Genomic DNA, 13743 nt, shown 5'->3' with positions numbered 1-13743 from the left:
AGGCTAGGCAGGAATCCTTTACATCTCTCCTGTGGCTTTTCTGTAAATTTTCAATTGCTTCCTCATAAAAAGTTACCAAAATAACTTACTAGCCAGGCTGCTCTAGCTTCAGGCTAAAGGACAAGTGTGGTGGACGTCCCCGAGACGCAGCCGCCAGGTCTCTGCCCCGTCTCATGCGACCTGTGGGCCACCTGTGCCAGCCCTGGCCCTCGACGCACTGGCAGTGCCTCCACCAGTGCGTGGCTGCGCTGTCCGCATGCGTGCGTCCCGGACCGACTGACACTCACGTCCCCACTCCTCGGAGATGAGGCTGACAGGACCATCGACACAACTGCAAAAGAAGCTCCTCAAATCAGGGCCCGGCCTCATCGCCACCCCCCAGCCGGGACCCAGGGCTCCGCACGTGGCCAGGACACTGTGAACACGAAGGCCAGACGGGAGGCAAGGCTGCCCTGCTGGTCGAGGTCCCCGGCGCCTGGGACCACCCGGCGGTCATGGGTACCAGCTGGGGGCACCTTTACCTGAACCACCTGGGCATCTTGCAGGACACGTTTTGGGTGCAGGGGGGCTGGAGCCCTCAACCTCGGGGCCCTGCCTGACGCCCTTTCAGGCCACCCTAGGCCAGGCCGTCACCCTTCCGAGCTCTGAGCGACATCACCTGCGGCGAAGGGCGGTCCCTCCTGCTCCGCGGGGCCCCACCGAACCCCTGGAGGCTACCTGGAGCCGCCACCCACTAGGCACCGTGGGCATCACTCGCCCGCTCCTCCCACGAGGAGGAGGAGATCACCTGTCACTGGTCGGCCTGGACGGCAGCCAGGGCGACACGGGAGCCCGTGGGCAGCACAAGCCCCGAGCGGTGCTGGTACCGGCTCAGCTCCTGAGAAGCCCGGTGTACAAGGCCTTCCTTCCCGCAGAGACCGGGGGTCCGCCTCCCAGACAGTCTTCCTCCTCCAGCGACTCGCCTCCCGGCTCCGCTGAACAACGAGGTCCCCACCCGGGCACTCGGGCAGCTAAGCTGCAGGACCTACCTAAGCGCTGGGCAAGGCCAGTGGACGTCGTGTCGGACATGTCCCCAAGGAGGGCAGTGGACACAGGGATGGGGTCCTGCAAGGAAAACAAAGAGCAGTGCTGCCCCACCTGCAAGGCCCAACGCTCCTGGATCACCTGAGCACCCAGGGTCCCATGGCCCCCCTTCCTGTCCCAGGCCGGCCTCCCCCTGCAGTGGGCCTGTGTCACCCTAGCTGTGCAGCCTCTCCTGGCAGCAGGCAGGCCTGCCCGGTGAAAGGCTGGAGCAGCCCAGAGGGGTGAGTGGGGCACAGACAGGGGGGCAGGGGCGCCCCAGCAGCTGACGGGGCCTGCAGGTCAGTGCGGGCTCTGGACTCTCGGAAGGTCTGAGCAGAGGGATGACGATACTGACTGCAGCCCAGGGGGGACTGGCCGTAAGGCAGCGCCGAGGGCTAAGCCACTACCTCCAAAAGGTACGTCCAGGTCCTAACCCCTGGCACCTGTGCAGGTGACTTTATTTGGAAATAGGGCCTTTGCAGATGTAATTGAGATGTAAGTTAAGGTGAGAAGCACCCTTCATCTAGTAGGACTGGTGTCTTCAGAAGAATGGAAGAGACAGAGGCACACAGAGGAGAAGGCCTGTGCACTGGCAGCAGGACGGGGGGTGACGAGGCTGCCAGCAGCACCGGAAGCCCAGAGACGGTGCGACTTCTTCTCCCCCAGAGCCTCCGGGAGGAACCAGCCCTGCTGACACCTTGCTTCAGACTCTGGCCTCCAGATCTGGGAGGGAATCAGCCTGTTGTTTTCAGCCACCCAGCCTGTGGCACTTTGCAACAGCAGCTCTGAGAAACCTATAACGTGGCAAAGGGGGCCTCAGCCGCCACGAGAGATGCAGCTTGGCCCAGGCAGCAGGTGAGAAGAGGCTGGATTCTGCAGGTTCTGCTGACAGCAGTGCCTGCTGCTTCACTGACACTGGGCGCGTGGAGCGTGGGAGAGGGGATCCAAAGATGACCCCAAGGTTGGGACGGAGCTGCTACAGAAAGGGGCTGGCTGCTGGGGGAGCGGGGCGGAGCCTGGAATGCCGAGGGACAGCTGCCTATCACACCCGCCAGCGAGACGCGGGAGGGGAGGGGAAGGGCGGGAAAGAGGTCTGGGCCGGAAATGTAAGTAAGTGTGGTCAACAGGGAGCCGGCAAGAAAAACAGGGACAGATGCCACCCCCCAGAGCGAGTGTGAGCGGACAGCAGAGGTCCCACGACGGAGCCCTGACACTCCAACCAGAAATGGAGGACGCCCAGCCGAGCGGCGGGACGCAGCTCTCCCCGGGTGGCCAGCGCAACCCTCTTCGACCCCGGTCCCGGGGAGCCCCAAGCGCCCCTCCCCGACCCGGGACAGCCCTGGGGGGCCGCCGAATCCGCGGTCTCCCCGGCGGGCACCCGGTGGGCACGGGGCGCGCGCCTGAGGCCCTCGGTCACCGTCCGGCCCCCACCGGCCCGGCCTCCGAGACCCCATCCGTCCCCCGCATGCCTAGCCCCCTCCGCCCCGTCCCGGACCCCGCGCCGCTGCCCCCGCCCCCGGCCCCTCTACCCACCCACGGCCCTCCGGCCGCACTCACGTAGCGGGTGCACATGGCCACGGAGAGGTTGCGCAGGTGCGGCGTGGCCCCCACCCACAGGAAAAGCGAGTCCGTCAGCCGCATGACGTGGAAGTGGACGAGCTGCTCCCACAGCCTCGCGCTGAAATTGTGCAGGGAGACGTTCCCCCGCGCAGCAGCCCCAGGCCCCTCCATGCCGCCCGGAGGCCCCGCCGCACGCGCCCCACCCGGTCCAGCCGCGCCGCCGCCAGACCCGAGCAGGCGAGCGCCGAGAGGTCGAGCGCGCCTTCGTTTTCTATCCCGAGGTGGGGCGGGGCCTGGGGCGGGGGCTCGAGAGTGGGCGGGGGCGGATCCCGGTGTGGGCGGGGCTTTCCGGGGAAGGGCGAGGCCCAGGTGGGACGCCGGAGGGGCGGGTCCCGAGAGTGGGCGGGGCGGGGGCGGGCCGGCGTCCTTGCGGACAGCGGTGTAGACTTGTGGGAGCGTCTTACCTGGTGGAGACGCGCCGCCCAGCAGAGGGCAGCGCTGTTCAGTCGGTGCCGCAAGCACTCAAAGCAGCCTCCTCCGCGTGCTCGAGCTAGCCGTGAGAATGGCAGCGATACTGGGGAAAGCCCTAGAAAGGAAAATCGCATGGACTGAGTTAGGGGGAGGGGTTGGCACGCCTTTGGACCCAGACCCCTGAGCTGATGCCCTGTACAAGCGTGGGCCTTGGCTAAACCGTTCAACCCCTGAGCCTCAGTCTCCCCATCTGCAAAGTGGAAGTAAGAACGGGCGCCTCTCAGAGGCGTGGGAAGCAGGTGAAAGGGGGCCACTGTCATCCCTGCTGGGGACCTTGACTTGTAGTCACTCTGGGACACTCGGAGTTGACATAGGAAGGCTTCAGTGTGTTGAGAGACAGTGTTTGTGGTAAACGCACACAGCGCCCATTTTTGTCAGATTCTGTTACAACTGACTGTTGGGTTTTATGTCACAACTATCAGAGTTGTGCTTTTTAAATCTCTAATAGATCTAAGTTGACTAAATTGACATTTAAGAGAGTAAGTATTGTTAAAAGTTTGTTCCCTTCGCTAATTATCAATGATTCAATTATGTACTTAATTTTCAGGTCAATAGTTTCTAACAGCTTTATTAAGGTATAATTAACCTACAATAACGGCACTATTTAAAGTATACGAATTGAAGTTGTGACACGTGTGTAACTCATGAAACCATCCCCACAACGAAGAGAATGTACATGTCCATCACCCCCAGAGGCTTCCTCAAGCCCCTTGTAACCCCTCCTGCCTCCCCCAAACACTGTGCTGTACTTGGTCACTAGTTTGCATTTTCTAGAGCTTTATGTAAATAGACTGTACAGTAGGTATAATTTTTGGTCTGCCTTTTCACTCATCACAATTATTTTGAGATTCATCCAGGTTGGTGCATGTGTCATTTGTTCCTTTGCATTGATGACCAGCGTTCTGCTGGGTGGACGCACCACTGCTTGTTTATCCCTCACGTGCTGATGCCCATTTGGGCTGTTTTCAGTTTGGGGATATTGCAGTCAAGCTGCCATGAACATGTCTGTACAAGTCTCTATGAACACATGCTTTCATTTCTTGTAGTTAAAGACCTAGGAGTAGAATGGTTGTACCATGTGTAACGTTTGAAGAACCTGACAAGCTGTTTCCACAGTGACTGTGCCCTTGTATGTTCCCATCAGCAGAGTATGAGTTCATTTTAGCCATTCTAAGGACTATTTCAACATGATTTTAATTTGCATTTCCTTAATTATTAATGAACCTCAGTTTACACTTCACACCATATGCAAGAGTGAACTCAAAATGGTTCAGAGACCTAAACATGAAACCTAAAACTGTAAAACTTCCAGAAGGAAACGTAGAAAACCTTTGTGACCTTTAAACAGACAAAGATTTCACAATAAAACACCAAAAGCATGATCCATAAAAGAATAAATTGATGAACTGGACTGACGGAGCAGGTGATGTCACCCACACATCAACTCTAATACCCTCTAATGCTTTGTCCCCTTAGAAGACAAACACCATTTTTAAAACAGAGTTTCTCTCTAAAGAGCCTTGAAGAGCTGTCTGGGGAAACTAAGGCAAGAAGCTAACACCCTGTTGCCCCCTGTTCTCCCCGACACCTGCCCAGCACAAGTGGGAGCACGCTCCTCTCTGCTCCTCCGGCGGGCTCAGATGACCACTGCGGAAGCCACGTGACCCAGCAGGCAGGGCTTACAACCTCCAGGCCCCCCATCACCAGCTGCCCCTCAACACACTGTCCTGTGGTCCCCAGACTGCATCCTCTCATTTACCTTGAGGACTTTTCTCCTCAAGTCCTAACCCTACCCAAGCCCACATTCAGCCGATGCCCCAGCTCCTGAGTTTACAAAGAAAACAGAGGTCATCGGGCTCGATTTCCCCCAATCCTTGTCCCTCCTCTCAAACCCTTACCTCCATGTGACCCCACTCGTACCTCCTTCTCCCCCTCATTACGCAGGAGATGCCCCTCCCCTTGTCGCAGGCTGATCTCTTCCCCTGGGCTCTGAGCCTCTCCTCCTTCACGTCCTCAGGAACCCACTCCATCAACCACGCTGGCTTCTCCAAAGACTCTGGGATGTGCCTCCCAGACCCCTTCAGGAAAAGACTGGTTGTCCCAGCTGCTGGCCATTAGTGGAGAGCCTTCCACTGGGGCCTCCTGCCGCGTCTGCACGCCCTCCCCAGGGCGGCCCACCCCCAGTGACTGGCAGAGGCAGCTGTGTAAAGGCCAGGCCTTTGCAGCCCAACGCAGGACAGCTGTGATGGGCCCTTTTCGCTCCACAGTGCCCACGGAGTCAGCTCAGGGTGTAAGGTGGGGGTGATACAAGGCTAGTAGTCACCCTACACCGTCACAAGACATGGGGCATGGACGATCCTCAGTCACCCTGATCTCAGGTGGTCCCTTTGCTCAGTCTCCGGGAACCAGATAACTGAAGACGTGACCAGGTCCCCGGCAACACACTGTGAGCCCCAGCCCTCCCCCAAAGGGACCAGTGCCCATTTACTCAGGTAACGGTACACTCGGGAAAGAGGAAGACCCAGGCATTTCAGGGGTCAGAGCCGGCACTGAGATATGGGGACCAGAAGTGTCATCACTGCCCTCCTGCGTGTGCGGGGCCTACAGGGACCAGACAATAAAAAGAGTGCTGGCCTAGGGTCCACATTCGCCTGGTCCCTGAACATGCAATTGGGGAGGACGCGCTCAGAAGTTGGCACACCCCCGTACTGGGTCCTTGGCCTGGGGTAGGAGCTACCGTAGTGGAGGATGCCGGGGGGAGCCTGGGATACTGCCCCACCTCAGCCAGGCAGTACTGCATCCAGAGGAGGGTGGAGCATCGTGGATGCAAAGGGTGCAGTGGCGGTGGTCCTCATCCCTCTCTATTCACCAGCTGAGGCTGGGAGACGGCGACAGACCACCATGAGCTCAACCAGGAAGCGGTCCCAACTGCAGCTGCCTCAGCAGCTGTGGTATCTTTCCCAGAGCAGAACAACACGTCTTCAGGTACGTGGAACGTGGACCAGGACTGGGGAAACGCGTTCTTTTCTCTTCTGATCAGAAAAGAGGAGCAGAAGCAGTTTGCATTGACGTGGATGGATGACAATATTCGTTTATATGAATGGTACTCGTAGCCCAAGGCTGTGTTAGCTCTCCACCCGCTGACAAAATGTAGTGTGAAGAGCTCTACACCGTCTATAGACGTTCCACGTAACATCACACTGATGCATTACATCATTGTCACCTGTGTCACCAATGCCCTGTCGTCCTCAGCTCACACTGATGGCTGCAGGCAGGATCCCATACAAATAGGTGAAGACGGGGGTAAAAGCCTGAGCTTGGCCGTTGGGTGGGTCAGTGCAAGCCACAGATGGATGCAGTTGCATTACAGGTTCACTCCGGCAGTGCACCTGGTCATCTGTGTGTCGACAGAGCAGTAGCCCAAGGTTAGAGTATATACAGACTCATGCGCGATGGCCAGGGGCCTGGCTGGGCTGGTCAAGGACCTGTAGGAAGAAAGACTGGAAGATGGAGGGCGAGGAAGTCTGGGGAGGAGGCACGTAGGCGGACCGTCCACTAAGTGTGGAGATCACCATAGCACGTGCTGTCACCCGGCAGACAACGTCCACCACAGTCAACAAATTTGTCAACTAAGTGACAAAAGGACTCCATCACTTGATGTTGGTTGGCCCCGTCTGCCACCACCCAGGGCTGGCACAAAGGGCCAAGAACAAAATAGCCATGGTAGCAGGGATGGAGGTTCTGCAAGAGCCAGCAGCACGGACTCCCACCTCCCAAGGTCGATCCTGCAGCTGTTGCCACCACGTGTCCTACTGGCCAGGAGGCCCAGGCCCCAGCTCCTCTCTGGCGCGGCTCCCAGGGGTGGGAGCAGGGTGGCGGTGACGGGCTCCTTCCACCCAGAGGTGCCAGTGATTTGTTCTCATGGGGGCCACATTCCAGGTGCAGGTTTGCCCTCCTGCCCGCAGGGCCTCAGAGACTGCCACCATCCAAGTGCTTACAGAGCGTGTCCTCTGCAAGGACAGAGCGTGTCCTCTGGCATTCCACGTAACCTCACTGAGACAGTGGAAGAGGTGGGAGGGTGGGCCCAGACCCACGGGAGCTGCTGGTCACATCACCCACAAGCTGCCGCCCACCGAAGAAAGAGACGCTCAGAGACGGTGTGGATGGGGAGTCATCCCCCAGGCCCCCCACACACAACGGAACCGAAGTGCTTCCCATAGTGCCATGTCCCCAAGAGGAAGACCTCATGGGCCAAGGACGCCAAAAATCCATCTAGGGGCCGGTGCTCCCCAAACCTTCACTCACCGCGGGATCAGAAGCCCCAGGGGACATGGCCGAAGTCCGCTAAGCCATCGCTACATGTGGCTAGCACTAGCACTTTGGGCTCCTTGTGTCCAGAGCCCCGCAAGTCTCGAAGCGGAGGCAGCATCCCAGCAGGGAGGTGCACCCTGATGTCAGGGGGAGGTTAGGGCTACTGTCACCCCTGGGGGAGGGAGGAAAGTGTCCTGCTCCTGGGTGACCAACTTGCAAGTCATTTGGTATCCCCTGCCCAGCTGTGACAGTAAGTGGACCAGAAAGCACCGCTGGCCTAAGGGCAGATCCCCCTTCCAGGAAAGAACTGTCACTGGGCCCTGGGGTCTGGGCCCTTCAAGTGTCAACCCCCTCTTGATTACCTCAGCTGCTGAGAGCCTCCTTACCCAAAGGTCTTTCCCGGGGGCTCTGCAGCCATTTTAGTTCTGGAGCCCCCCATGGAGCTGTTGCCAAGCTGGGTCCTTGGACCCTTTAATCGCTTAATCAATAGAAACTGATAAGAGGCCAGACGGGAAGTTCAGGCAAGGCTTTATTGGACTCTTGCTACGGCGCAAGTTAACGAAAACAAGAAACAGGTGCCCTTGCTCGCCCCCTAAGTGGGCGAGGATGCGAGCTGTCCCTTAAACGGGCTAAAGGGTGGAGCTGGATCAGCGGGTCTGGCTGGAGGCGTGTCTTTGCAGCACCCCCTTGCTGATGCCATGTGCAGGGGGCACGCGCAGGACCCTGCCCTTGCTCCCGGCGCCTCAGAAGTGGCGGCCAGTTTGTGGTCTCTTTGTAGCTTGTTGTCCATAATTTGCCCCAGCTGCGTATGCGTACCTTGAGTCCCTTATACTTTCTATTCTGTTGCCCAAGGAGACGTTTGTCCAGGTGCCACCTCTGCAGCAAAGGGTCCCAGTTCCCAGGGCCAGCTGAGCCTTTGGGGTCTGCACCTTCCTGCTCCCTTTGCCAGTCCCATCCTCTCCCTCCTTCCACGGGTGTGGATTCCCAGCGTCCTCTCTCACCCACATTCAGGCTAAGCTCTCTGAATTTGCTCTCTGCAGAACCCAGCCCGGGACAGCTCCTTCCGGGGCTGCTCTCATCTCACTCGGCACTCTCCCTGGGCAGTCACATCCATGGACCTAGTCTAGCTCATCACCCACTCTCCAACGTGCTCACAGCCTCGCGCTTCTTCGAGCCGCACACATGCCTCCCGGCCAGCACCTCCTAACTGTACCCAAGCACCTGGACCCATCATCTCCGCCATCCGCTGCCCCCGCCCCCAGCCCTCTCCCTCCTGTCATCCCGACATTGGTGAATGCACACCTGTCCCTCCCTTTCCCCACGCAAACTCAGGAATCCTATTTCTGCAAACTGTGCAGACGTCACCCACGCCCCCTCCGGCCCTCACCCTGCACGCCCTGCCCTCCGTCCTGGCACAGACCCTCCCCGTCTGTCGCCTGGGCTGCTGCTGTAGCATTCCGACTGGCTTCCCTGCCGCCTGCTTCGCCGGCTCCCAATTTGCCTTTCTCACCGAACGAACGAGTGAATGAATGGAGAGATGGACTGAGTGAATAAACCTGCCCACGTTACTGCCCCTAATTGTTCTTCAACGGTGTTCAGCCCTAACACCTTTGCAGATATCAAGGCCCCTCACCTCCTGACTTGACGCCCCGCTGACACCAAGCTCCACGAGGCGGCCAGAACCCACCACCTCCGTTTGCCCTGTGCCCCACTGCACGCCGTACCCCTGCCCACCCCAGCTTTCCTGCAGGGGTAACCCCGGAGGTTTGCCCCGACGCCCCTTAAGGAAGCCTTCCCCGCCTCGGGCAGACGGACTGCAGCTTCTCCTGGCCTGCCTTTTTACCACCCACAGAGCAATCGTTTCATGCAGTGGCCTTGTTCATGCCCATCTTCCTTCTCAGGAAGCTCCTTAAGGGCAGCTACGCGGTCTCTTATCTTCCGAGCGGTAGCCAGCAGGGGCCCTGCGTGTCATAGGCAAAGCAAATATTGATTCAGTGGTTGACTGAGTGAGGAAATGCTGGAAGAATAAACAGAGAACTTCTCAAGGCTGCAGGCCCCAGGCCTGGCCCGCCGCTCACTAGCCCTGGGCCCCTCTGCTAGGTCTGTTACCTGAGCTGTAAATGGAGAAGACTGGCTTGGATTATCTCTAGGGCGCCTTCTAGGGCTAATACCCTGTGAAGATCAGATAAGAATGCAGAACGGTAACCAGATCCTTCCATTCCAACGCGAGCAGGAGGGTGTAATTCCACAGAGGACCACAGGGTGGCAGGTGGGAAGGAGGCGGGCTCCACGCAGAGTGGCCTTGGCTTTGCAAAGCGATGGGGAGGGCCTGAGTTCCTACCCTCAACTCGGGGAACTCCGTCAGGGCCAGGCTTTTCTCTAAACTGCAATTTTAGAACACTCATGAAACAGCAGGTCCTGTTTCCCAGGTAGCCACGGCCCACAGATGAAAGGCCCAGCAGGAGGCTGTGAAGGAGGCCAGCCTACCAGCTGTCTGCTTGAAGAGCGGAGGGGGCCCGGTGTCGCGACTCGTTCCTCTCTTCTTTCTGCCACCGTTTGGGTTGTGAGCTTTGGTGTGAATTTCATTCACCAAGAACCAAGAACTACAGGCTTTAGATGAGGGATAAGAGAGCTGCCCACAGGGAGGACACCTGTCGGCTCCCTACCAAGGGAGGAAAGGTGAGTCCTGGGTTCGTGGTGTGCCCACCTGGAGATGCAGCTGCCCCCGGGCACGTGCCCAGTGAGTCACAAGAGCATCGAGGATGTTTACAGCATCACAGGATTCTCTCACGAGATCCTTGGGCCTTGAATCCAAAATCAATCCCAAACTCTGTTATATGCCATGGTTGGTAACGTGGTATTTGGGTTAGTGATAGACCAGGTTATGCTGTGGTAACATTTTAGCCCTGAAATGGCGGTGCCGTGATGTAACAAACTCTATCCTCAGCTCATCATGTATTTCCAGCTTGGGATGCAGGCAAGGGGGTAAGAGGTAGGGTGGGGTCTCTGCTGCATGTGGTCCTTCAAGGACCCGGACTGCTCCTTGGGTCACAGCTGCAGGGGTGGGCCCAACCTTTCGATGCTCCAACTTAGAAGTGACACATCACACCCTCTCGTAGCCCATTAGCCAGAAATAGTCGCCCGTCACTGCCTACCTGCCGGGGGTAGAGGGGGTACAAGCTGTGGGGGGCAGATGGACTGTTTGATGAGCACCACTGTCCCTGCCACAGTGACAAAACAGATCACGACTTACTGAGAGCCTCTGCGTCTGCCAACCAGCATTGTCCAGATTTTCCAGAGGCCTGAGGTCAGGGGGCGAGGCCCAGAGCTGTGTCTACCACCCCAAGTGCTTGAACTGAGTCACTGTCCGCCCCGAAGAGTACATGATACCCGCATCCTGCTTCAGATCTGTTCCCCCACCAAGGCCACGAACCTCCTCCAAGTCCTCCGTCCTGTGCCTGTGGATAAAGATTAGCCCTCCTCGCACACTGGCCCCGCCTAACCTCCAGGGCGCCACCCAGAGGTTTGTATCTCTCTCCTGCATCCCCGATTCCACCCCCACTTCCAGACTACTCGGGTCAGGGTGTAGACACGTCCTTCAAACCTATTTTTGCCTCCCCATTGACTCTGATCACCCCCACCCCTGCAATTCCTCACCCTTTCTTTCCTGAACTCACTCCACTGGGCTGCCCTTCCCGTCACTGAGCTGCTCCCACTGAGGCCACCAAGAGCCCGCTGTGTCGGAGCCGTAGCCCGACACCGTCTCTTCCCAGCCTGGGCTGCCGTGGCTTCCAGGCTGTCTCCCCCTAGTTCTGGGTCACAGTCCCAGCCTCCTCTGTTCTGGGGTCCACCCTCTCCCCTAGCTGCTCTCCCTCTCGCCCCCCAGCCCATAGCTTACGAACCTCCTACACACTGACTTCTCCCAAATTTGTGTCTCTGGAGCCAGCCTCCTTCCTGAGCTCCAACCCTATAAGGTCGGCTGCCCACGCAGCATCTCCCTCTGAACGTGCCTAGAGACCTCCAACTTTGCAAGTTAGAGGAAGCTGCCCGCCCCTCCCCCGCTGTCTCCCTGCTCCGAACACGGCCCCTGATGCGTACGTGTTCAGGCATCTTCCTCTCACACCTGCATCTCCCTCATCAGCAAATCCTACTAGCTCTGTGCATCACCTCCGCCGCCGCCTGCCGTCTGGACTCAGGCGCTAACCTTCTAAATGGTCCCCCTGCCCCACCCTCATCCCCTTACCATCTATTCTAACGTAACAGAGTGAGTCCTTTAGAGTGGCTTTCCTCTTACCTCATTTTCGAAATAGGAGGGTTAGATTCTCCAACCAAAATGGCCTACTATGAACAGTCTGCTTCCAGGGAAGTCTTCCAGAATGCTCACCTTCCTGGGGGCTATCAGAACCGCTCCTATTTCTTTTTTAATTTCCCGTCAGTCCTCGAATCCCCCAAAAGCTATATTCCCAATGCATCCACCTCCTCCCTGGCCTCCCCCCGCGCAGTCTCCACGAGTGCAGACAAAATATTTGTGCTGGCAGCCGCCGTCCCAGAGCTTTCCGTAGCTCACGAAAGAAACCCTGCCCAAGTTCTGATGTCACCAGCCTCTGGCCCCAAAGGAAAATTAGATAATCCTATCACTTTGCTCCAGAGGGAAACGAACCTTGAAGTGGACAGAAACAAGTTGAGCTGGCAGTGTGACCACAGACAGAATCATCCACCCTGAGACTTCTCTGTAACCCCTTGGAAGATGTCAATACAGTTTCTTTATCAGCTCTGCTTCAGTACAGCCCTGCCTGCCCCGCCCCTGAGGTTAACCTGCTCAGCCCCTGCCGCAGACCGGCCTCCCACGCCCTCACTCCACGCCGGACTCGGCAGGAGCCCCAATTCCACCCTAGGATGGAGGTCTGGTCCCTGCCTCTGGCTGACCCATGAGTGATGAATAAAAAGGTTCCCCCCAGTCCGGCTGGCCAGGGGAGCAGCCGCCTGGGTGCCCACAGTCCCCGGGAAGGACGACACGAGCCTAGGATTTAGGGGAGCAAAGCAGGAAAGGGGGTTCCAACAAGGACAACACTCGAGTTTTCAAACAAGGAAGTGAACCCCAGGATAGACAGGGGACCCAGAAGGCACTTGGTCACTGCGGGCGGAGCATGGCCTCTATGGGCACCACCGGGGCCCCCGCCCCCCTCAGGGGCCTCTATGGGCACCACCGGGGCCCCCGCCCCCCTCAGGGGGCGGGGCTGAATGCCGCCGGGAGCCAGGGTGGAGGGGATGCACAGGCTGCGGGGTGTCGGGGGGAGCCTGCCCCACGCAGCCCTCCCACGGCAGCTCCCACGGCTGGACATCTGCTGTGGCCCTGAAGGTGGACAGTGGGACTGCTGCCTCTCACCCCGGACCTCAGAATTCCCCACAATCCCAGTGTTTAATATTTCAGTGAAGTAAGCGTTGGTCTGCATGTGATTTGATTTTGTGACTCAGCACTTTTCCGATGAGCAAGCTCACACACCTGGAGGAGGCCCTTTTCACGGAGGGCGTGGACCCCCCAGGGCGGGGAAAGGCGGTCGCCATGCGTGTGACTGTGTTGGGGGGTGACTCGAAGGCTCCGGGGCGCAGGTGGGGTCGGTGGCACTATGAGACTCACAAGGAAGCAGAGACACAGCTGCCAGCGGAAGATGGCGCTTACACCCCTGTGTCCAGCGCCGGACCCGCCTCTGGGCGCAGCCCCTGAGGCTTTCGCAGAATCCTCGGCCACACTTCAGAGCTGAGCCCGCGATCAGCAGACACGGAGGACAGGGAACAAAAGCCTGCATGCGCGCGCGCGTGCGTGCGTGTGTGTGCGTGTGTGTCTCCGGCTGAAAGGATCATGTGATGCAGAAATCCATCCACAGAGGCCCTGCCGTGGGAGGGGCAGGTGGGGCTGGCTGCTCAGCACGTTGGGGGGTGTCTCAAGAATGTCAAAGCCCCTTCCCCGCCTTGGTGCCAGGGCGCTGCGTGGGACACGGCCCGTGGGCCAGCCCCTCGGCCCCGAGCCCCCTCATAGCGTGTAGACGGGTCTGTTCTTGGCACAAAGGAGACCTCTTTCGCCCAGAACATGGCTGCTGGGCGGGTCCGTTTCTGGTGTTTTCTTCCTGGCCCTGAAGACGAGCCCAGCGACCCAATAAAGAAAGACGCGGCCCATGAAAGCAGCTGTATTTCAAGGAGAGCGGGGAGCAAAGCCAAGGGAAAAAATGAAAAGCTCCAGTGACAAAACGCCCATTCATGGGTTCACTCGGCAAACATTTA

At 58.5% G+C, this 13743-nt stretch overlaps 1 protein-coding gene across 6 annotated transcripts in view; it reads right to left on the bottom strand.

Annotated features, from left to right (window-relative positions):
* Positions 1 to 13743, bottom strand: part of PSMG4 (proteasome assembly chaperone 4) — an 85941-nt gene that overhangs the window by 16336 nt on the left and 55862 nt on the right. Inside the window, exons 1-3 of one of the 6 annotated variants that reach the window (XM_033863774.2) lie at positions 2596 to 3066; positions 1029 to 1104; positions 90 to 331 (exon numbers count right to left, since the gene is read on the bottom strand). In XM_033863774.2, the coding sequence (XP_033719665.1) occupies positions 114 to 331; positions 1029 to 1104; positions 2596 to 2793 (492 nt within the window). In that variant the 5' untranslated portion in view covers positions 2794 to 3066 and the 3' untranslated portion in view covers positions 90 to 113. Of the gene's footprint in view, positions 1 to 89; positions 332 to 1028; positions 1105 to 2595; positions 3067 to 3086; positions 3209 to 13743 lie in introns of those variants that run through there. The other 5 variants (XM_033863775.2, XM_073810259.1, XM_033863778.2 and 2 more) reach the window with 5 other exon arrangements.

The sequence above is a fragment of the Tursiops truncatus genome, chromosome 10 (assembly GCF_011762595.2).
Source record: "Tursiops truncatus isolate mTurTru1 chromosome 10, mTurTru1.mat.Y, whole genome shotgun sequence".
Taxonomy (NCBI): Eukaryota; Metazoa; Chordata; class Mammalia; order Artiodactyla; family Delphinidae; genus Tursiops; species Tursiops truncatus.
The sequence above is the reverse complement of the archived record's forward strand: the minus strand, read 5'-3'. Positions and strand labels throughout refer to the sequence as shown.